The sequence below is a fragment of the Stegodyphus dumicola genome, chromosome X1, assembly GCF_044657685.1.
Source record: "Stegodyphus dumicola isolate Sdum_Otavi_A_Nest chromosome X1, ASM4465768v1".
NCBI lineage: Eukaryota > Metazoa > Arthropoda > Arachnida > Araneae > Eresidae > Stegodyphus > Stegodyphus dumicola.
The window spans coordinates 77,599,132-77,622,545 of NC_140780.1; the positions used below are offsets into that span (position 1 = coordinate 77,599,132).

The 23,414-nt window shown below is 31.5% G+C and overlaps 1 protein-coding gene across 4 annotated transcripts in view; it reads right to left on the bottom strand.

Moving 5' to 3' along the window:
* LOC118181834 (uncharacterized) overlaps positions 1-23,414 on the bottom strand; it is a 332,796-nt gene that overhangs the window by 120,228 nt on the left and 189,154 nt on the right. Inside the window, exon 4 of one of the 4 annotated variants that reach the window (XM_085807696.1) lies at positions 4,793-5,045. The exons of 2 other annotated variants lie outside the window; for them this stretch is intronic. In XM_085807696.1, the coding sequence (XP_085663822.1) occupies positions 4,958-5,045 (88 nt within the window). In that variant the 3' untranslated portion in view covers positions 4,793-4,957. Of the gene's footprint in view, positions 1-4,792; positions 5,058-23,414 lie in introns of those variants that run through there. One more of the 4 variants, XM_085807695.1, reaches the window with a different exon arrangement.

Sequence of the window (23,414 nt, forward strand, 5' to 3'; positions counted from 1 at the left end):
GCTGTAAGCTATTTTATTAATTTTGAATCCAACCGCTTCGAAGAAATAACGATAAGAAGCTAATTTTTCTTAAAAGATTTTAGAAAAATATTTGCTGTGAAAAGAATTCGTAAGACGCTTTGCGAATTAAATAACTGTGCGAGTAAGAGTATTTAGTTGCTATTTATGTTAAATAAGGAGCGTTGTCTTCGGAAAATGTTGGAATGCAAAGCCAATGTACCTTATTTATAAAACAAAAAGTATCCTCTTCCATATCATGCATAGTTATACCTTTAACTCTAAGAGATGAGTTATTATTTTACTTGTGTTAACCAATTTGCATGCGAGTAACAGAGAATACAATCATAACTGTTCCCTTCTTTCCTACGACCTATTTTTCTACGTATTAAAACTGCTTACTCATATATAACAGGGACTAGTTTCTAATTCTACTTATATATTTAATTAATAACGACATTATCCTTTTAATAAATAAACATTTTGCCTCAAGGTATTCTGTCTCCTTTTTTTCTGTTAAAAATAAGAAATCGAGTTATGCCTGCCCTCTCTGTTCATTTCAGTTTAAATATATGTAATTAAGTATGTGCTCTAGCAGTATGACTGCAGCCAAAAACAAAAAAAAGCATTATTTGGGACCGAACTATACTTGCACAGGTTGTTTAACATCTTAACAGCTGTTACAAAATGCAGATGCTCTTTTCGAGTAAGTTAAGACATAAATTTCCAAATGTCATAACCGATGTTTGATTGGCCTGACTGTTGCTGTGATTCCTAGAGTGTTTTTGCAAACTTATATGCAACAGCAGATTAAAAAGAGATCGACTTTAAGAAACCGGAGTAATGGGTCTCGAAATTACTTTAGGTAACGTGTATGGCCACCTGGTCCTAAAATAATTTTTATAAATTTTCGAAAACTTTTTGAAACCTATAAACATTTTAGTATCATCTTAAACCAGATGTATTTTTAAGCATACCAGCGAAATATTAGAGTTTTCTGCTCAAAATGATTTAATTTTTCAATTCCCATGACTTTATATACTGGTGCGTTTTGAAATTAGGCATATTTGGTATAAGCGGTAATAATGTCAAATGTGATGTACGATTTTTGTTATAATCCTCAATGCATTGTAACAGTTATTTTGAACCTTAAATTTCCAAACAAACGTTTACGGAGAATTATTCATGAGGAATTTCTTTACGTTCTTCTTTACGTTTGAAAGGATACCTAATTATGAACAAAGACCCTTTTCTTCAATGCAAAATATATTATTATGTAAATATAGGATTTAGAAAAAAGACATTTTTAAAAGTCAAGCTGTGTTTTTCCGCAAGACCTGAACGCTACGCATTAGTATTATAATAAATGATGATTACTGTTACATTTATATTCACATTATTATTATTTCTGTTACGTTTATTGTTATATTATAATTTACTGAAACTCTTTTTATAAAATAATTTGAAAAATTTAAAGTATCCTTTTTTTTCAGTGGACTAATTTTATATCAATCAAAATTTTACCTCCGGTTTTCTACTCTTTAAGTCAACTTTGCCAAAACGTACAAATTAAGAGAATGACTTTGGCAGTTCAATCATTGGCACTGTATCTATTTTGTGTCTCTCGAATGGATAATTACTACAGTAGACTTCAGTGAGCTTTAGGTTTTCTTAGTTCAGACATTTGCATTTAGAAATCACGCGTATGATAAGTTGGTGGGTTATTTAATTATAGCAAAGCAATGGAGGCCATCTGCCTAAGAGGAGGAATGCCTGAATGCCTTTAAAGAGGAATTTTCTAAGGAAAAATGGTTTGCATTCACATTGCACATCGAAAACGTAGCGAAAATCATGTACCCAGCTCGTTCGTCTCGGTTGGTTTCCTAGGCAATCAATCAGCAATCCTTAACCGTTGGGCCAATAGTGGGAAAGCTTAAATTAAAAGCCAGGTTATTAGATTTATAAAGCATCTTATATTAATTAACCAGTTATTATATTAATGTTTTTCCTGCATCCTCTCCTTTCCGCATTCCTCTTCACTTTGCAAATGAGCTTCGTGTGTATCTAATCTGAGGTTTTTGAATTTGTAGTTAAGAGAGTTTCTGACAGTCACATCTTGCCGTTAGTATTTTTAGTCAGTTCTCTTTAAAAATTAGATTTTGTCCTCAGCATTCTCCCTAGTCGATGCTTTAAATACGTGCCGGTAAAATACATGAGATAGCTTTAATCTAATTAATGCGTAGTCTTAGATTACCTTATCGATGTTCGAATTTGTCTGTTCTAAAATAAACAAGAGTGTTGAAAATTTCTTCTATACCACAAACTGTGTCTTTATGTTCAAACTGAGAGCAAATAAAAGGGTTATTTAAAATTTCTTCTGTATTGTGTGAGTTGTTCAAGACATAGCAATAAATCGCTATCTGTCTAGTTGGGTCTGCAGGATTTTAACTCTAGTTTCAGTTATAACAGCAATCTTAGACATTATAATTACTATTTGAATTAGAAATATTTAAAATATTATTATATTCTCAGGCACAAACAGCCTACAAATAGCACAAATAGAAAATTTGGTTAATACGTTAGTTTTTAAACTACTAAGCTGGAGTGACGGAACGATTGTAGCCCTCATTATTCATAATATAGATTATTCATAATTCTCCATAGATTATTCATAATGAGAATATTAAAAACGTTCTTAGTTATAACACGAGTCATATCTTACAAACAGAGGTGACAAAAATTGTTGCAATTTTAAATGTTGCGTTAAGTAGCTGACTTAAATAGCTGAGAATTAAGCTGAATATTTTTAATCTTGAGTTATCCATTCGGAAACCGATGTATTGACCAATACTCTATCTTCCCAGCGGTCAATAACCGTTTCGTAGAGCCGCTTTGTCCTGAAAATAGGTACATGCACTTAGTTATCCAGCGTATTGTCTAGATTTGTCTTCTTGCGATTATTTTTGCTTCACTAAACTCAAGTGTTCTTTCAGAGTAGTTCTTCTGTCATTGAAGAGATGAAAGAAAAGCGACATTCTGTTCTTAAACAGATCTCGAAAAGCCTTCTTTTTAATTACCAGTCATATTCGTATTAAGACAGGAAATTGCATCAGTGTAAACTCTGTAACTTTTGTATTTTTAATACACTCTGAATACTTTATTGCCATACTGGGAACATTCATTACAACTTCGATTATTAGAATTTTAGTTGGTCGCAATGATTGCCGCTACTAGAAATACGAAGGTAAGTCGAAGTGAACATCGAAACATACTATTCGAAACGAATACTGATTCTAAGTTGAATTTTTAATATTTGTCTTTTGAGAAGAATGTTCCTTCAACTATGGCTTATTGAAACTTGACTATATTTGGATGAATTATTCGATTTTTTTCCATAAAAATGAAAGTTTTATGCACGATATTCCTATATCGTAGCACGTAGCTTCAAAACAAGTATTTAACAATATAAACTAAATTTTAGAGTTTGATGGCTTTGATCATATCTCGTATTTTAGTAAAATATGTGAAATATAAATTTCATACTGATTCTATTAGAAGCAATGCGGATATGTTTCTGAATGCGGAATTCTTAGAAGTAATGCGGATATGACTCATTTAAAGTCTTTTATAAAGAGAAAATAAAAACATTGGTTAATAGATTTTACTGATACAAACCTGTCGACAGCATATGAGCACTAGGAATAATCCAGTCGTCTGTTCTGTACCATCATTGATCTTATCTAACCAAAAGTAACCAGAATAATCATTCATAAAATTTGTATTAAATTTGTATTAGCAGTTATAACCATCTACGTAAAAGTTACAGAAAGACATCCTTTTCAACCGATGACAAATTTGAATATTTACGGAGAACAAATATAATTTGTCATGTTATGTAATATCTACAAATCCCTTTGTGTACCCACAATGAATTTCCGTAAAGTAATAGAAACGTGTGTTTCGAAATTCAGAATTTGCGTCGAATGTATAACATTTGTAAAGCAACATAGATTAGATAAATTAATTTCGACTTAACTGACTAATTTCGACTTGACTTAACTGGAATGAAAATGTAGTCCTACAGATATATAAATTTTTAAATGTTGATAGTTTAGCGATAGAATATGATTACAATCTAAACAAAATTAATTCCATTAAAATTTATGCCGTTAAAAATATTTTCCTAACAAATGATTTTCAAAATCGCATTTGTCTGCTGTAGTTAAAAGAAATAATTTTAAAAGAAATTCAAAATACAAATATTGATGCTGTTACATCTTCGTAGCTTTCCTTTTTGCATTATTTAATTTTATTTACATTTTATGTAATTTTAATACACTTTACAATACACATTTTTATCAAGATCTCTCTTTAAACCTGAAGTAATTACAAAATATAACGCAGTTTTAAAATTTTCTGACGTATAATAGTATAGAATTTAACATGGAATCAGGATCCCTTAGCTTAAAGCTTTAAGATTGCTTTCATTATCTGAACTGTGCCTGAAATTTAATTGTTAACGTTCTGTGTACATATCTGGGCTTCAGAATTTACATATCTAGGTTTCAGAATTTATGTATCTGTGCTTCAGAATGTAATATTCAAGGACATAAATGGGAGAAATTAAGAATTATTTTCTTCTATTGATATTTAGAAATTTATTTTCAGTTAACCTGATAATATTTGAAGTAAACTGATAATATCTGAAGAATTAGAAATTTATATCTGAATATGTGAAGATAATTAAATGTTAACCTGAACTGGGTCACGATTTTGAATAACATTGCAACTTGTTTTTATTGAACCGAAAATACAGAATACTAATATCTTTCAAAAGAGTGGAAGGATGTTAAAAATAAAAATAAAATGTCAGAGTCTGTAACATATTCTGGAAAAAGTCTTTCGTATAGAACTTTTCTTCTCATCCGTATGAATATTTCATGAGAAGAGTTGGAGTCATCTATCTTAAACGCTGCAAATGAAGCGAAAATCTTCCCTTGATGTAGTGGCACTTTGAGGAGGAATCAGCCAGCATATCATACGTTGAGCTATAAAAAATGCTACTAAAGACTGTATTATAAGTAACTAAATACATTTATTCTAATCATCCTTTAATTCGTGTGTGTATTATAAAGTAAATAAATAAATTATATAATAACATCTATGTTCAAAGTGTAGCTTAATTATTTCTATTGTTTCTAGGAACTTATTTTTATTAGTTTCTTACTTAAACTAGCAATTTGCTTTTTTATGGCCCACTAATCTGTATAAATGCCAGTATGGGAGAGTTAATTACCAGTTAATTTATAAAATAAAGTAATGCCAATTTCAGACAAAATCGGATATAATTTTATACAACTACAACCTGTAGCTACAGTTTAAAATAAAAGTTGGTCTTAGCAGAGCAATAGCACAATTATAACAAAGTTAAATCTTCTGGAATGACCATGACAGCCATTTCATGAATAATAAAGCGTGACTGGAAATTACTTCTGATTATTATATATTAACAAGCACATGCTAATTAAACATTTACTACTTTAATGCTCTCTCAACTCAAGCTAAATTCAGGCACTGGCAGATAAGTACGTGGGTATATAAATAACTAAGTTTCAACTCATTCAAAAATTATAAATCAGTCAAATTATAAAAGGTTAAATTTAGAATGCTTTTTACTTGCAACGACTTTCTAGATGATTACTTCACAAAACCGTGTGAAGTGTATGTTTATGCATTTGAATTTGTTCTATAAGTATGCAGCGTTTTCTTTATGAACCAGGTTTCATTAAATGCACAAAGTCAACTTAATAAAAACTTGTTGATAATATAAACATTGTAGACTGACTAGTTTTGTGATTAGTTTTTCCAACTCCAACACAATTTTCTTCATAGCACCGCAAGAACTTTCGGCTATAGCATTTAGAGACTAGAAATACCATGCGATGTGATTAGTACCTTAAAACGTTCCTGTACCTGCACCGGCTATTTGTTTTACTTAAAACGAAATAAAGGCTAGAGGCTGTACGGTTTCAGTTAATTTACTGTTATAATTCCAAATCGCATTCAGCGAACGTTAGCTTAATTTTCATTTAAGGTGTTAATTTAGGGCTTGATTTTTTTGTCATTTAGGAGCAGTTAAGAGCGTTGAGTGCTGGGGGTTCGACTTGAGAGTTTTCCCAAGTGCAATGTGAATACAAGCAAGTTTTTGTTAGAAAGAAACTCTTCCACGAAGGCATCCCTCTCCTTGGGAGGCACCCCTTGTGTGCTTTGCCGTATTTAAACAAACTAACCTAACCTTCTCTCATTTAGCTTGAAAAGAGTATTCGCATTTCTGTAAGTTGAAGAAAACTTTAATTTGTAATGAATTTATTATTGTAAACAATTTTAATAAATATTTTAATTGGTTTTATTACTGTTTTATTTATTCTTCACATTTGAACTTAATTAAGATTCATTTGGCAATAACTACCGTACACAGAAATGTGAAGACAGCGACATGAGCGGTGTAAATCACATATGGTGTGCAAACCCGTAAAAGGCTAAAAATTTTAAGCATGTGACATAAATATAATTTCCATTTTGAAAAGCTAATTTATAAAAGTTTTGCATTTATACATATTGTATAAACATAATGAAATTTAATAAAATCTTACAATATAAACATGGGTTCTTTTTAGAAACCATTGTGCTCAATAAGCAAGGAAAAAAAACAGTTTCGAAGAAATTGGAAAACGGTACTAATTTTAGATCGTACGTGCTTCCATTTTAGCAAAAGCAAAATCTAAAGAGCATACGCATCACTTCAATCTCTAATTACTTCTTTATGTCGATCTCTTATACTCAAATGAAAGGAAAAGGTTTTAAGAGTTGCATATAAAAGCAATTGCGCTATTGAACGATGTCGTTTAATTCAAATTAGACATTTATTTCCCTGCTTCTTGTTAGACTAGCATTTTTGCTAGCACTGATGATCTTTCGATGCAGAAGACCAGACAATCGCTTTAATTTCTATAAATGAGATTCAAATGTTTTTTCATGAAATAAATAGAAATTATGGAGGTTGAGAAAATCTTAAATGGATCTTCGATTTGCATGTCTGAAAAAAATTTTAAAAAAACCTTGAAGCAGCATTGCTAGGACTTAGATTGCATTTCCTAAGCTTAAATAATCAGTTTATTTTAAAACTATATAACGCATATAATCATAAATGCAAGCACTTCATTATTTTTCAATAAAAAGTAAACAAATGTCAGTTAAAGAAAAACAACATTGGCCATCTTATCTTAAAAGCTAAATCCAATGTTCATGTTTCAGGCTTTATTTTAAAGTGGCTAGTTATGTAATTTTTTAATCATAATGTTTAACTCATTTAGTTTGACATTTGACAGCAAAACGCAAAGATTAGAGTTCCTGAAGTAATTTTATTTTTGCTTATGAGTTAGTTCTTCTGTTTGTTTCCTTACCTGCCCCATTTCCAAGTTTTCCCTCGCCCACGTTAGGGAAAAAGAACAAATTAAGAAAACAAAAACTTTGAAAGAGGAGAGAATGGTGGTGACCGATAGACCGGAATGAGCTTAATTGCAACCACGGTTGATTGAACTCTTTTCTTGCAGCTGTTCAACGCATTTCAGGATCTAAATCTTAGATGTTTCATGCAATTAATAATCAATAAAAAGTTCTGCAACCTATACATTTACTTAGGTTTTTTTATCAAAAGTTAGGACAAAAGGTAAGAAACATTATCCTTGAAATACTTAATTTGTAAGATTTTATGTTAATTAAGCAATCATTGCGATTTGAATCTTTACTTAAACTTATTGCTTTCGAAGTCCTCACCAGAATGTAAATTACTTATTACGTATTTAAGCGGAGGGCTGAATGTCTAAAGCTAGAGCATCTGGCAGCTTAGTCTTGCTCTTACTTGCTATCGTCAGTGCTACCGAAGTTTATTTCTGGCTTTAGTATTTTGCTAACCGATGTTTAAAATACAAGCCGCTAATTATATTAATGGAACAGCTTTAGTAGTCTATTGTGTGTAGTCTAAGACTAAGGTACCAACATTTGAATTTAACGCTATCGTATGCTAATTTGAATACCCGCAAGTAGAGGAGGTTCTCCTGTCGTATAAGCAATGCTTTCGGTTAATTTAAGTGTTAAAGTTATTTTAACCTTTAAAAGACTTGGTCATTTGTTCCCGACTAAAGGAACAACTCGCTTCCAGTGTAATAGGTTCTGAAGGAGCTTGACATAAGCTTCTAGATGCAGTCGAAACCTACAAATTAATTATCTGTTGTTATTTTAAATAATTACATAAATATGTACATAGTGGTTTCAGCTTTCATTTTGCACTATACGTCTGTAATGTTTCATCTAAGATGAAATATATCTAAATTTATGTTGTTTTACATTAAAATCTTTGTGTTTGTTCATACTTTCGGTTATTTAACAAGCCTGAGGCTATAACTGGACAAAATCAGATTTGATCTGAAAATTTGGTAGTTGTTGATCAAGCCCTTATATGCTACTACGTAACATTTATCACTCACCATAAATATCTAATGGTAAGAATGAAAATGCATTATGAAATAAAACCCATACGAAAAAAACGTACTTTAATCACCTGGACGCTTATGACTGGCTTTTGAGCATTTATAGTTCAGTTAATGAGACAAACTGTTGTAAGAAAAAGTCTTAGCAATAATTAAAATTTAATAAGCTAATGAGTATTTAAAGCAACACTCACTTGCTTGAGGATATGGAAAACCCAACATACGAAGTAAAATGAATCATTAACCTGAGTGCTAATGCGAAATATTCGTTTTCTGAAAGTCTGCAGTCAACTTTTGACCACAACCTAAAGAATATTTTAAATAGTAAATATTATTAAGTATATTCACTCAAATTATACAGAATAGCAACCGTTTGTGCCAAAAAAAACCAGGATTTTATTCGTACGTATCGTGGATACCAAATAATGATTATTATTAATTCAGGGTTTAAGTAGCTTTTTTCCAGAGCTTAATGAAAGCCTAGTCACAATACCCAGGACTAGAGGACCACATTTTTAAAAGCCTCCAATAAATAGTTTTTAATCTAGATCAAACAACAAATGCCAGGCATCAAACCTTAGTAATATTTGGATTTAGGATTCCGCACAGAAATATGAATATGTCATTCTTATAAAGAGTATTTGAATTCAATTCCATTTCCTGGATAAATTCCTGAATGCAATCGAACGTATCTCTATTTTTTTCAAAAGAAATTGTTCTGTTAGTCAAAAATTTCACGAACCTAAAGGAACTGATTGAATTACAAAGATACCGCATTTGTTCTTCTTATTATATGGCGTACATAAAAGAACTTAAAAATGTTTCTATAAGATGTTATTATTTTATAGAAAATAATAATGAAGAATTTCTTTAAAATAAAGTTTGTGAAAATGATTAGATTCTAAAAAAAGACATGTTTAAATTAAACGTTAAAATATTCATATACAAGCAAAAAACTCATTATATCAGACCAAATACTCTTTCCAAAAGAGTTTTATATTTTTTATCTAGAAACTACAAAAACGAATATTAAATTGCTTTTGTATGTTTGGAAAGTTTGAGATACCCGAAATTGCTTCTGTTTTATGTTCTACTGTATAACTCATGTTTTTTCCTATTTTAAACATATATACAACATGAAATGATGATATTTCATCTTTTAAAACTCCATACTTCCGTTTCCATCATTCTTTCGTTTTTAGAGAATCTGAACATAAGTCACTTCAATCGAGTACGTGATAAGATCTATGAGCCATGAAACACTAAATAGTAGTTTTCATTCTTTAAGGAATCTAGCAATAAATTCTAGTATGCTCTGTTGAGAAATGAATTGTTATTGTGATTATCTTTGTTCCGGAAGTAATGAACTCTCTCACACAACCCAAAATTAGTGCATATAATTTCATGATTTTAGATCTTTACTGGAATTCGCACTCTTGATTAAATCATGATGGTGCAAAAAATACTTAAATGTAAGACACAATTTATGATTTCAAGAAAAATAATTAGATATTAGTTCAATAAAATTGTAATTAAGCTAGTCTTTAAAGGTCATACTTACAAATTAATGCCAACTAATGTTTGAATGTTTCGAGAATTAGGTTGAGCTGTGTGTCAAACAATACTTTCCTTTAGGCAATATTTAGGAATACATTTTGAAATAATATATGCACTTTGTTTCCATATTGTAAATATATTTATTCCAAGTTAGCTTTGTAAATAGCTTTGATAATAATAGTTATAATAATGTTATACTTTTAATAGTTAGATAAAAGGACAGTGAAGGCATACTCAACCTGTTTAATGCATAAAATTATGTAATACAAATTATACTTAATCTTAAATACATCTAGAAGTAATCAATTTAAATTGCTATTTAAAGAACATTTCTGTAAATCACTTATATCGTTAGATTTTGAAATGAAAGTATAAAATATAATACAGTTTAATCACAGGACTGAGTTTTCCTACATGAATAATTCATTCCTGTCATGAAAAAAACAAATAAAGTCGCCTATTTCAGCTGTTCATTATCAGAATTATATACATTTCATGTACCTTACGCTATACTGAAAAAGTGAGAAAATACTTCTATATCCCCTTCTGTTTTCATACTTTTGCCACACGTAGTAATTAATAGCAACAATAAATATTTTGGGCTTGCTGAAGGCTATAGAAAACACAGCATGATCTTTATCGCGAGGTCTTTATTGGCCATACTGAGTCACCCCACGTTTTGTATGGAATTGCAACCTTTAATCATCTGGTATAATTTGCACCCAATGATGTCCAGCTAGATACAATCCCTGAATATTCATATTTTGTATTCTGTTCTTTGTTTCCTTCGTGTTTAATTTAAATAAAACATCAGCTACATTAGCAAATTACAGTAATACTAGAATTATTCTAAAGCTTAGTATTTTAAATCATTTGTATTCCTATCTATTCAGATAAGATGTGAGAGCTACTTTTCTTTGCTAATATTTGCTTCTATTATTCTGCCATACGCTCAAGATATATTTCAAGTCATCTAGAAAATATTTTATGCAAAAATTTTTATGTTTAAATGAAACATTTAGCAAAAAAACACCATTTCAGTAATGCTGAAATTCCCTAGATAATAACTAAAACTCTAGAAACTTTGTAAAAAGCGTTAAGCGCAGAAGTTTTGATTCAACATTATATAAAAAATAGATTTAAGAAAGAAAACAATATGCACCAACTAAGGTAATTTTAATAAAATTGACAGAAATAAATAAGGATAAGAGTAAATATATGCTTATTGTTGAAAACTGAACATGTTCTATTTGACGATGCCTTAAGCCTTCATGGAAGTATAAAAAGAAAATTACCACGGGTGACCTACTTTAACTTTAGTAGACAGACCCATAAGAATTACAGATTAACTCTCAGCAGTTCACTTCTTTTCAACGCAAATATTAAAAAAAGAGTAAAGAATGTATCCATAAGAAAGCTTTAGAGGTATCGGTACCTCGCAAAGTAAAACAGCAAAGGTCTGTCCTAACAATAAGCCAAGCAATCAATTTTCCTGAATGCCAATATTTCTGTTGCCTAATTTCAACCAATAACATTAAAACATTCCAGAGGATTTATTGTTTAGGTTTCAGATTTATATGTATACGCATACGCTATGTATGTGTAAATTCATGTAGAGTTTTCAGCGTGTTTCTCAATCAAATGTTTTCACGAAAACGTTTCGTTTAAGCTCCACTTTTTCAATCTTTTAGTGAAAGAAAATAGAGGCTTTCTAAAGAAATTTCAGTTCATTCTAATATGAGCATAGGGAGTAATTATTATTGGATACAAATTCGCGACTGCAGGTAACTGATTGTTCTATAACTAGCTACAAATGTATTTAGTAGTTTTTGAGCGCGTATAATTAATCAATTTACGAAGGTAGTAACCCTAAAAATGATAGAGTGAAAACAAATAACTATAACATCATCACTAGAAATTAAACGAGATTCTCGCAAGACCGTGTTGTTCAAGTTTTTGTAATTTTAATTCATGACACATCTCGTATATAACATATCAGACTGAATTATAAACCAAGTATAATTAATCAGTAATTATAAAACAAGCATAATTAATCATGTAATCCTAGAAAATAAACTAAACCTAGTAAGCCAAGAAAATGTTACACCAAAATTCTGAATTTTTTTCATAAACATTTGCCGCAAGGCCTACCAGGAAAAGAATTCAGACGACAGTTAATCAAGCCGTCTGATCACATGATCATTTTATTTTTAACATTCAATGTGATTAACGGTCGTCTGATCACATGATCATTTTATTTTTAACATAGAGTGGCTAGTTTATGAATGGAGCGAAATAAAAAATATTCGCTTTTAAAACAAAAGTTTCTAAAAATTTACGTTCATTTTATTTTTAACATTCAATGTGATTAACGGTCGCCTGATCACATGATCATCTTATTTTTAACATAGAGAGGCTAGTTTATGAATGGAACGAAATAAAAAAATATTCGCTTTTAAAACAAAAGTTTCTAAAATTTAATTATAAAATTTTAAATATTAATTTAAAACGTATGTTACATGCTGCTCTCTCTAGAAACAAAAAAGCTTCTATAAAGGAAAGAGTTTACAAGCGAAGCCACAAAATAATTTACGCAAAGGGAAAATAAGCCATAAAATAAATGCTAAATATAAATATGGAAAAACTGCAATGGATACTCAATATTTCCTTAGAAAATCTGGAAAATAAAAGTTTCATCTAACACCTAAATATATATTTATTATTTATGTGTACTCTGACAGAATCTCATACAAAAATAATATATCAACAACGAAATTATTAAAATGCATCAAAATAAACTCGGAATAAAATATGATCTGAAACATCTGAAAATAGCTTACATCGTCTTTTATTCCGAGTTTATTTTTAATTTTGTACTTTTCTCAATTTTCGATTATCATTGCTTTAGCCTAAAAGTTTTTAACAAGGCCTGAAAATTTTAAACACATAAGGTATATCTCGGGCCTTCTTGGCATGCCTTCGTGGTATGATGGCCTGCACGCTGGGTGCATATTCCAGAGGTATGTGGTTCAATTCCCGACGAAGGCGTTGCTCATTTTTAATCTCTTCTGCTTCTAAAAATTAACCTAATGTCTCTATAGTGGCGCCCGAACTAAAAGGGTGGTGGATGATAATTCCCCACACCCGGGATTTGGCGATTTGCTACCCTAAAACCCCAGTCGCCCTTTAAAAGGGGAAGTATGTAAGGTATTTCTCCCGCGTTCTTGGCATGCCTTCATGGTGTGGTGGTCTGCACCCTAGGCGCGTATTCCAGAGGCCCGTGGTTCGATTCCCGGCGGAGGCGTTGCTCATTTTTCATCTCTCCATCTTCCAAAAAATTAGCTAATGTGTCTACAAACAAAGCCTGGAAATTTGAAACAAAGCCCTTCTTCATTAGGCAGTTTGTCTTCAAAAAATTAAAAAGAATAGAATGTTACATAAACTATTTGCTATCTGATATATGACATTCTTTTTATTCCATTGATTCTTAAAGTCTTCTATGTCCTTTTTCACATTATTTTGGTTCCAGAAGACTGCAGCAAACTTGCTATCCATTTTTGCATTTTTAATACACATGTCTTAAAAACTAATTCAAATTCCTTTTACCTATCAACAATTCAGATTTCTTTTACTGAACTTAAGCTAAAGCTGTACAATATAGCTTAAAAACAAAAATCTTTAATGTAACAGGTCTTCTTAAGTACGTTACTGCCGACTTTTGTCTATGAGATGTTTCTTTGAATTTCTGGAATGCTCTCTATTTAGGAAAACGATTTTCTAAATACCATAAATAAGAAATGTAAGAAACATCGCTTATCTAAAGAAACCTGAAAGGAAGGATTAGATTAAAACAAAGAAAAGAAATTCTTCCAGGACTTTTTGATCCCTACGCTATGACGAAATTTATAATCTGAAATTTTGAAGATTACTATTGAATAGAATTTGGGATAGGAATTCGCGAATAAAAAGAAAAAGAATAAAAGACTAGAAAGCACAAATGAATACCCGAGAAAGCGACAGCATTAGTCATTATTTTTACTAAATGAAATTAAAAAGGAAGTTTGAAAATGAGAAATCAAATTCAAGTTCATTTATAAAAACATAATCAGTAATAAAAGACTTTCTTTAATAATAAAATATCATATTTTATTTTTTATTCGTTTGTTTAGCTAAAAAATACCTGACAGTTTATTTAAATTTCTGTGAGGACCTGAAAGCTTTAATTAGGATGCTCAATTTCAATTTTTATTTTAGCAAGAGAATTTATTTTGCAAGCTTCAAAGTAATTCTCTCTATATTGCTTTAAATTTGTAAATAGATATAAGAAAGAGAATAAAGTTTTACGCTTAAAATTACTGAAATTCTTCACTTTTAATTAAACCACAACGTCCAAAATTAGCTCCTTTAAAATGAGTTTATATTTATAATTCTTTATATTATGATAATCATCAGTTCCTTCTAAAACTCTTAACTTCCACTGCGAATGAGCGAAACGCTGGATCCTTAACAACCACCGTAAAGTAATTTACTATAAATTACATGGAAAGAGTTTAATTACAAAATGAAAGATTTGCATATATTTTTCAGTGACTTGGGATAGTAATTTTGTCCATAATGCTTTACCTTGATAAGAATTCAATTTTCACTTTAATCTAATTATAATTGTTCATTAACTTTTTCTGCTGCGTCATTCAATGGTCAATTAATAGTAGTTATTAGCTGCATTTTGTCTGTAAAAAACCTTTAAATTTAAAAGAAGTAGAAGCTCCATTTCTATAACTTTATAGGAAACCGAATTTAGAAAGTTTGCTTAAAACGCTTAATAAAGTTTTAGAAGTTACATGTTTAAAAGTTACATGTCATATTTGTTGAGTGGCATGATAATCTGAATGCAGTTGCAGTTCAAAGAAGAATTGTAATTTGAACCAGTAAAATTGTATAAACGTAAAAGCGGAAACGTTAATCCTAAATAAAATAGATTCCTTTTAAGTTCAGTTTTTCCGGTTCACGTTCATTTTAATATATAATTATATGCTTTTTTTATAGTAAAAAAAATTCACAGCTGCCATGGTACTGCACGTTTTGAAAGAAAGAACACATGACTAAATAATTTCTTCAACGACTTATCACTGATATGTAACTTCATCGTAATAAGGTATCGAATTGGTAAAGCCACTTCTTTTACTAAAAATATATCCAAGTTTTTACGGTACTTCACTAGTACGGCTAATTTTTGTTAAATAAATTAACAAAAATTAAAATGAAAAATTACTTCTATATACGACCAGATAACCCAAGATATCATTAAGAAAGTCAACTTTTAAAATGAAATGCTGAGAAAAATTTATATAAACTTAGGAAATGGAAAACTTGAAACGACGTGGTATACACTGTAAATAATTTTAAACAATAGCAATTCTTAAGCTCTGTAGTTTCTGAGTTAATAAAATGAAATTAACAATAAAAACAAAATAAAAAGAGGTAACGAAGTATCAGCATTTATGAAATGGCAGAATACTTTTGTAATAAGTTTAATTTCTTTACAGTAATTCTTTTACAACAAAAGAAATATAAGTAAACAACAAATAAAATCAATATTAGAGGCTGCTATAAGGAAGAAAGAAAAATAGTGTGATATAATGACATTAAAACCTTGAAATTTTGTTATCAACCGATGACGAAGGAAGAACCGATACTTCCTCCTCTGCTTCATACTACAGCATATTTTTTAGACAAATATAGAAAATTACCTAATTAATATTGTCTTTGATCATTCTTGTTTTAAAAGAGGATAAAGAATTTGTTTTATAATATGCGGCAATTTGAAAACTCCGTAATCGATATGGTTTTAGATGTTTAAATTTAAAATAACAGACGTTGCATATTTGAAAAGAAATAGAACAATTTTCGAAAATTCACCAAAAAATCAGAAATTATGTTAAAAATTTCATATAAATTTAATTAAAAAATTATTTCCTGCTCTATCTGATGGTGCAAACGGCAAAATCTCGAAACTGTTATTTTTCTTGTTAAACAAAGCTATGTGCGAAAAACCGTTTCAGTATTCAACTATAAAAATCTAAAGCAAATTTTGAAAACATTGCATCATCACAGTGTATTGTCGTCCACAAAGGCTACGTGTGCAAAGACCATAGCGACAAACATCATGGTTTTGTTTGGTTTATTTAAGTATGGCAAACCACGCAATGGCTGTCTTCCTAAGAGGAGAGATGCATTCGTGGAGGACTTTCTAAGCGAAATTGGCTCGTATACACGTTTCACTCGGGGAAAACTATGAGAACGACCATGCACCCAGCCCATTCGCCTGGAATCGAACACATAGCGGAACTACCAGTGTTCAGCAACTTTACCGCTCGGCTGCTGGTGGGCCAAACATTATGAGTGACGTAAATAAAAAAATTACAATAATTATAAAAACGAACTACCTGGTATCTCACCACTCCTTTTCTGTAGCGTTAGAACGGTCGCATTGAAATACTCAGTTTGTTACATAGCTATATATAAAATGTAGTCATTTTATTAATGCATTCTTTAAGCTGCCTGTGTTCCCCTTTTTCATGCTAAACAAATATGATCTGTATTGTGTAAAAACCTCGGAAATTATTTTCTATTTAAAGTGCAAGCAGACTTTACTTCATGGTAAAAGTTATCCTATTACTTCCTTTCACAGCTTTCCTGATTTGCAGTAACCCAGATTATTAGACCCGAAGACCATTTTTATGCTACTATAAAGCAAAATAATCTTTTGGTTAAAAACAAATCTTATGAAGCATTTCGTTTCCTTCGAAAGAGGAAGGGAGAGAAGAAAATGCAGAAAGGTGTCAACCCATAAGTTGAAAAGCTATCCAATGGAAACCATTTGACGAAACACTTTAAGTTAGAAATGCTCTTAACTGATGCACGGTTTTAAAGCCCGTTATTAAGCCACTGAAGAATGAAGTTCTCTAGTTCAGAAAAAGATTATGACAAGTTGTAGAAACAAAAATTCTTTATTTCATATAAAAAAAAATTCTCAGCTTGAGTTTGATGCTGGTTTTGCAGTCTTTCAAAGACTTCTGCTTCGAAGTTCATTTAAGATAATAATTCCACTGACATTAATTAAAAAAACACTTGTTCGATGTTATCCAAGATCAGCCAAAATTTCCATTACCACAAATTGGTCAAAATCAGAATAACATAGGCGTGCTTTAATGAATTTTCACATCGATGACAGTCAAGTAATAAATGTTGAACGGGAAAACACAATAAAGGACGCTTGGAGAAAAAACTAAAAATGAAACACAAAAGCAAAAAAATATATATCTAGTGAATTCTTCCTGCCAGAAATATGCAGTTAAAAACCAGAAGGAAATGATAATATGAAAATTCTGTCACTTTTATGGCGAACATTTTCCTACCTCTGAAACTGTGACTGTAACTTTGTTTAGAACTCTTAAGTTTATAAGGTATTTTCTCCCTCCTTTCTGCATGCCTTCGTGTTGTAACGGTAACACATTCGGCTCGTAATCGAGAGGTTCAGATTCGAGTCCCAGAGAGGGTATTGCCCATTTTTCATTTCTTCCAGTATGCAAAAATTATAATGACTCTACAGTGGCGCCCGAACTAAATGGTGGTGGATGATGATTCTTCACCACCAGGATCTGGCGACTGGGTCCCCTAATCCCCCAGTCGCCCTTTAAAAGGGGGACTATGTAAGGTATTTTCTTCCTCCTTTCTGTGTTGAGTCGCGGGATCAATGTTCTGTTGCGTTATCGTGCCGTAAAAATCATGGACACCAATGCTGTGTTACAACTTCCTCTTAGGGAGGAAACTAATGCAGAAACAGACAGGCGAAACTGCAACTAACTAAATATCAACTGAGAAAGTAAACTCTTAAGAGTTTGCTAATTACCACACTTTTAGTGATCGTATAGGTAAAAAGGTAATGCATTGCGTTGTGAAAATGCATCCGGGACCGCGCCGTGAAAGGATCGAATAAACAACATGTAAAATCACTATATATATAAGAAAAACACATAAAAGATATAAAGAAAACATAAGTAATAGGTTTCCAGATTAAATACCAGTTTATTCAAATTCCTCACAATTAAAATTAAATCTTATCCTAATCAGAGAGTCAAATTTCTTATTTTAGTTACAGTTTCAATTTACTTATTTTAGACACAGGTGAATTCTTCAATTTGTCATTTTCTTTTGTTACATTTAAATTCATGATTTGCAAATCTATTACATGACTCTTTTAATTTAACGGGTACCCGTTCTGTAATTTCTAAGAGGTTAAAGAAAACATATTATCTGCAATTCAACATCTGTTCTAATGAAGATTACACAAACAAATTACACTATTACATACTAATTCATATGAGGACCATAAAGTTTGTCTCGGTAAATTAAGAAGGGGAAAAAGGAAGCAATTTAATTCTTTAGAATTAATTTAAGATTCGAAGTTGTTTTTAAATTCCAAGGAAGTTTCTGAAACCTTACTTAAAGTTCAAACACAGAAAATAAAGACTTATCTTTGGTGGACATCTTGAAGTGGAGAACTCGTATCCCAATACGAAGCTGACGTCGACGGCACTGACCCTCGGTTACAAATGGAAGTTTCAGAAGACATCGTCCTGTCCTGGCACTATTGGCGAAACACACACACAGCCGGTAACTGGTTTTTCTAACGAAGAAGCATTTTCACTCTGGAAAACAAGAGCACTGCTGCCCAGCACGGCTGTCCGCCTGGTCTTCCCGCTTCGAAAATCGGGTCAAAAGTCTTAATCCTAAAAGTCTTAAATCCCTCAGCAAAACTCGTCCAACGTCGGGCAAAGTCTCTTTAAACATTTCAGTAAAACTCGCCCATCTTAAATTTCGCCTTTTAGACAAAACGCGGCCGGGGAGCATGTTTGCCACTCCCTGCCGGAAAAACGTCTCTCTAGGCAATTACAGCTCACCTTCTATCGCTCAACCCAAGAGCAAGCTCGAAGTTACAGTCTTAGCCAAAGGTAAGTAAGTCTAGCCAGTAGGTGATTCCAAGAGTAAGTCTCGCACGAAAGTGATTCAAACTCGAATTTTCTTCGTCTCCTTCACAAACGCAAGCTCCCACTATGACTTCAATTATCGCCCCCTTAATTTGGGCAAAATTTGCGTTTAAAACCATGAATGCGGAAATAAGGGCGAACGGGCGTGCGCGCCCCTTCTTCACTTAGCCAACAACTGGACCTTCCGATCTCCAAAACCTGAATGACTTACATCGAAGATTAAGTGGCAACCTCTGACCCTTCTGTCACGTACTTCCTGTCCTAAGGTCAATTGCACAATGAAATTTCTTCTAGAACATTCTAAAGGACAAAGCGCGCGAAATCATGACTTAGCAGAATCGCCTCCTTTTCCCTGCTTCGTTTCACAATGAATCAAAGCTTGTACAAACATTGCAAATAAAAGAAAAATAAATAATATTCTTTGAAACTAAATAATATTCCCAGAAGCATCTGTTTTTCCCCAAAATTAAAGCATTAAAATAAATAATTCAGAATCAAATAAAATTAAGATTTCCTTAAATCAGAAAATCATTCACCTAGTTTTTATAACGCGATCAGACGATTTTCTACACAACATCTGCATGCCTTCGTGTTGCAACGGTAGCACACTCGTCGGGTATTCGAGGGGTCGAGATTCGATTCCAGTCATTGCTCGTTTTTCACTTCTCCTGCTTCAATGACTCAACAAGTTTTGATTTCGAATTGTAGCCGCGTAGAATTTCTGAGTGTGTAGTATGTTGTAAAAGCTGTAAAATGTGCTTGTAACTTTAACTGCTTTATTAAATGTTTTCAAAACATTAAATTCTTGTTGTGAATTCTGATGAATCTAAGATTTTAGCAAATATATTTCATTATTCCTGGATCCGATTACAGAAAATGGAAGTAAGAAAGCCTGTTTTTAAAGAATTGGAAGGTAATCTCATGAATACACTTCACACACCATAAACCTCTGAAGCTGCGGCAGCTTAATAACAGTCTTGGAAGCAAGGAGAGAAGACAAACTTTGTCCAGATCTCACAAATAGAATACTAATTCGACGAGAGCAACAGAAGACTGAAAAACAACAGATATTCAGATTCATCAAAAGCATATAAAACCGGTTCTGAACTTTACAAAACTCAAAATGACAGATACTGTAGCTACTGTCACAAATAATTTTAAATCGGAGTGCTGGCATTTAAATTCTAAAAACCGTAAAGTGAGGAAACGCGAACGTATTAAAAACGAATTGGTGGAAGATCGAAGTCTTTCGTCTGAACGTAATCGAAATGTAAACAACGCAATGAGAAAGTATCCTCGCATAAAACTATCAGGGCTTCAAATCAAGTATTATATTCAGAAACACTTGAAACCAATACAAAGTAAAACAGTAAAATATTTAACTCAAATGCTTTTCTTAGCTAATAAAGCTTTGGATAAGTAGAAGCTTAATAAACAGCAGATTCCGGCTCAAGCTCTCTACTGACGTAACTTGTTTTTTGAACTGTATTCAGATGAGCTAAATAGATTAATTTAATTATTTCTAACGGCTTAAGGTTAAAATCGTTAGGTTAACTGAAAATGCAGCTTCAAAAACATAATAAATATATCCGAAATAGATATTAAGAAAGCTACTGAAAAAGATCTTATTGTTACTTTAAATAACTGCGCGATAAGGAAAAATAATATAATCTGTCTAAAACATATTAAACGATAATCTGTAGGAAGCTTTAGTACTTAATGTTTAAGTGATAACGCTTCATACAGACTATCATTAACGACAATGTCATGTATATTCTAAATAACTGAAATGATAAGAGTTGTATAGGACTGTAGCACAGAGGACTTGTTCATAAAAGTTTTGAATCAATAAAGCAATTTCTAAATAAAAATCTTGCAAAAGGAATTGAGTTAGAAAACTGCATTTTGTGCACTCACCGCATTTAATGGAAATCAACTCAATATCTTAAACAAAAGAATAAAATTACGGTGCCGAAATTTCTCAGATCCAGTTCATACAAATACATATGGTCCAATACAAATTCCTCAGCTGGCAGTAACTTACATTTTATCATATTCATAGCTGATTACACACGATTCTCAATGATTTATCTAATTTCTTGGAAAGCAAAATGTTTACAAAGCTGAAAAGGTACATTGCAATAATCCTCAACAAACTTGGGAGAAGAGGAAAAACTTTCGGAAGCAGTAACGATGAAAAATAAAAATATACATTAAAAGAAATTGAAAACAGTATTCAACATATTCCTCTTTCAATTCAACCTTTCTACACTCTTTGGCACAAGCAGTGTTACCGAAAGAAAAAAAAAAGAACTTTCTGATGATATGCCTACTGTCAGAAATGCGACTGCCTCATAAATTGGGAGGATAAAGTGATTTGTACCATAAATTATCTGCAGAACCGACTACCAGGGAAAGTTAGTGCAAGAACTGCAAATGAACTTCAGACGAAAATGAAATCACATGTCCCAAATCAGGACCTTAGGATGCAAAACATTTGCTTAAATTGATAAAAGGAAAAGAAGAAAACTAGAACATAAAATAGTACAAAGCATATTTGTAGGTTAGACGCAAACGGTATCAGTTTATATATAAACTTAAACTAGTAACAAAAAGATTTAGTCAGAAGTTTGGATCTGTCAGTGTTAAAATTGTTGCTCTTGTGGTGAAAAACAGAGTTTTAAGAGCTTTCTCGCGTGCAGCTTCTTACAAAAACAGGTCTGGTAATTACACAGACATTAAAACAGATTTTGTCACGTAGAATTGGAATTTATGTGATTCAACCTGAAGATTATATAAAAGGCTGAAGTGAAACTAAAGTTTTCAAACTGAATGAAGTAATCCATGAATTTGTTAAATGAAGCAGTTACAGCTTGAAATTTAAAAATCGGCAAAAGAGTTTCAAAATGTCATTCGAACACAAATATGGAGATCTTTGCTTATTTTTCAAGAACATAATTGAGTATAAATACCGGAAGATCTAAAATGGGAAATTTATCATAAATGCGAAATCAAAAAAAAAAAAAAAAAAAAAAAAAAAATAGTTCAAAGACTCGATCTTCAAGATGAAAAGTCAACGTTTTCGTTATGGAAACTGCAAATTATAAGATGAAGATTATCTGCTAGAAGATAGTGCATAATATAAACAAACAATAGGAGTTTACTTTATTTTACTACATTAATTTACCAGATATATCATGTGTTGTTAATTTTATGATGATGTGCTCTGACTGTAAACTTTATCATTACAGCAATAACCCAGGTTTTCATCCTGGTCACGGCTTTAAATGTAGTAATAATATGGGTGTCGGTATTTATCAAAATAATGAAGAAGTGATTATTTATCTGTATTGAGGAAAAATTATTAATACGGCCTTGGGTTGCGTTGCGATGCAATAACCCCAAATCAAGATAAATATTAAGATTTTACCCAAAGTGCCTAATAACCCTAAATCAAGAAAAGATTGCACTCAGAGTGCCTAATAACTTTAAATCAAGAAAAATATTAAGATTTTATCCAGAGTGCCTAATAACACTAAATCAGATAAAAGATAAATTTTATCTTACCCATATAATACTGGCAAAAAACTTAACATCTTCATATGTGAAATTGACATTTATTTAGTACCTTAAAATATATAGAATGACATTTATTCAGAAATTAATGCTTAATACTACAGTAGAAATTAGTCACAAAAAAATCAAAGTAAACAACATTCACTTAATGATACTCGTAAGTTCCTCTTTGAAGAACAGGGCACAGTAGAATGTTAAATCTTGAAACATTACATAAGTTGTAGAGAGGTTAGGATTTTTTGGAAGCAGGCAAGATTAAAAATGAGCAATGCCCTCTCCGGGAATAGAACCACTTCTCGGATACGCGTCGAGCGTGCAGACCACTACACAACGAAGGCTCGCTAAGAAGGCGAGAAAAATACCTTATAAAGTCACTAATTATTTTTAGACCAAATGCTTATAGAATTTAATAGACGTGGTAGGAATGAAAGCTCTCCAGCTATTTTTAATCTAAATACACTGCTTGGGCGAACTCGAGCTTTTCCTCTGCTTCCAGTTTCGAAGTAAAAAAAATGACACGAGGAATTTGCAGACTTCTGCATTTATAGGATTTTCTATATCCTGGGAAGGTGTTAGAAGAAGAAATCAGTATTCATGATGGACAAATATTAAAGATTATTATATTCTGTGAAGGTTACATACTTCCACAATCAGCGAAGAATAATTCCAGAACAAAACATGCAGC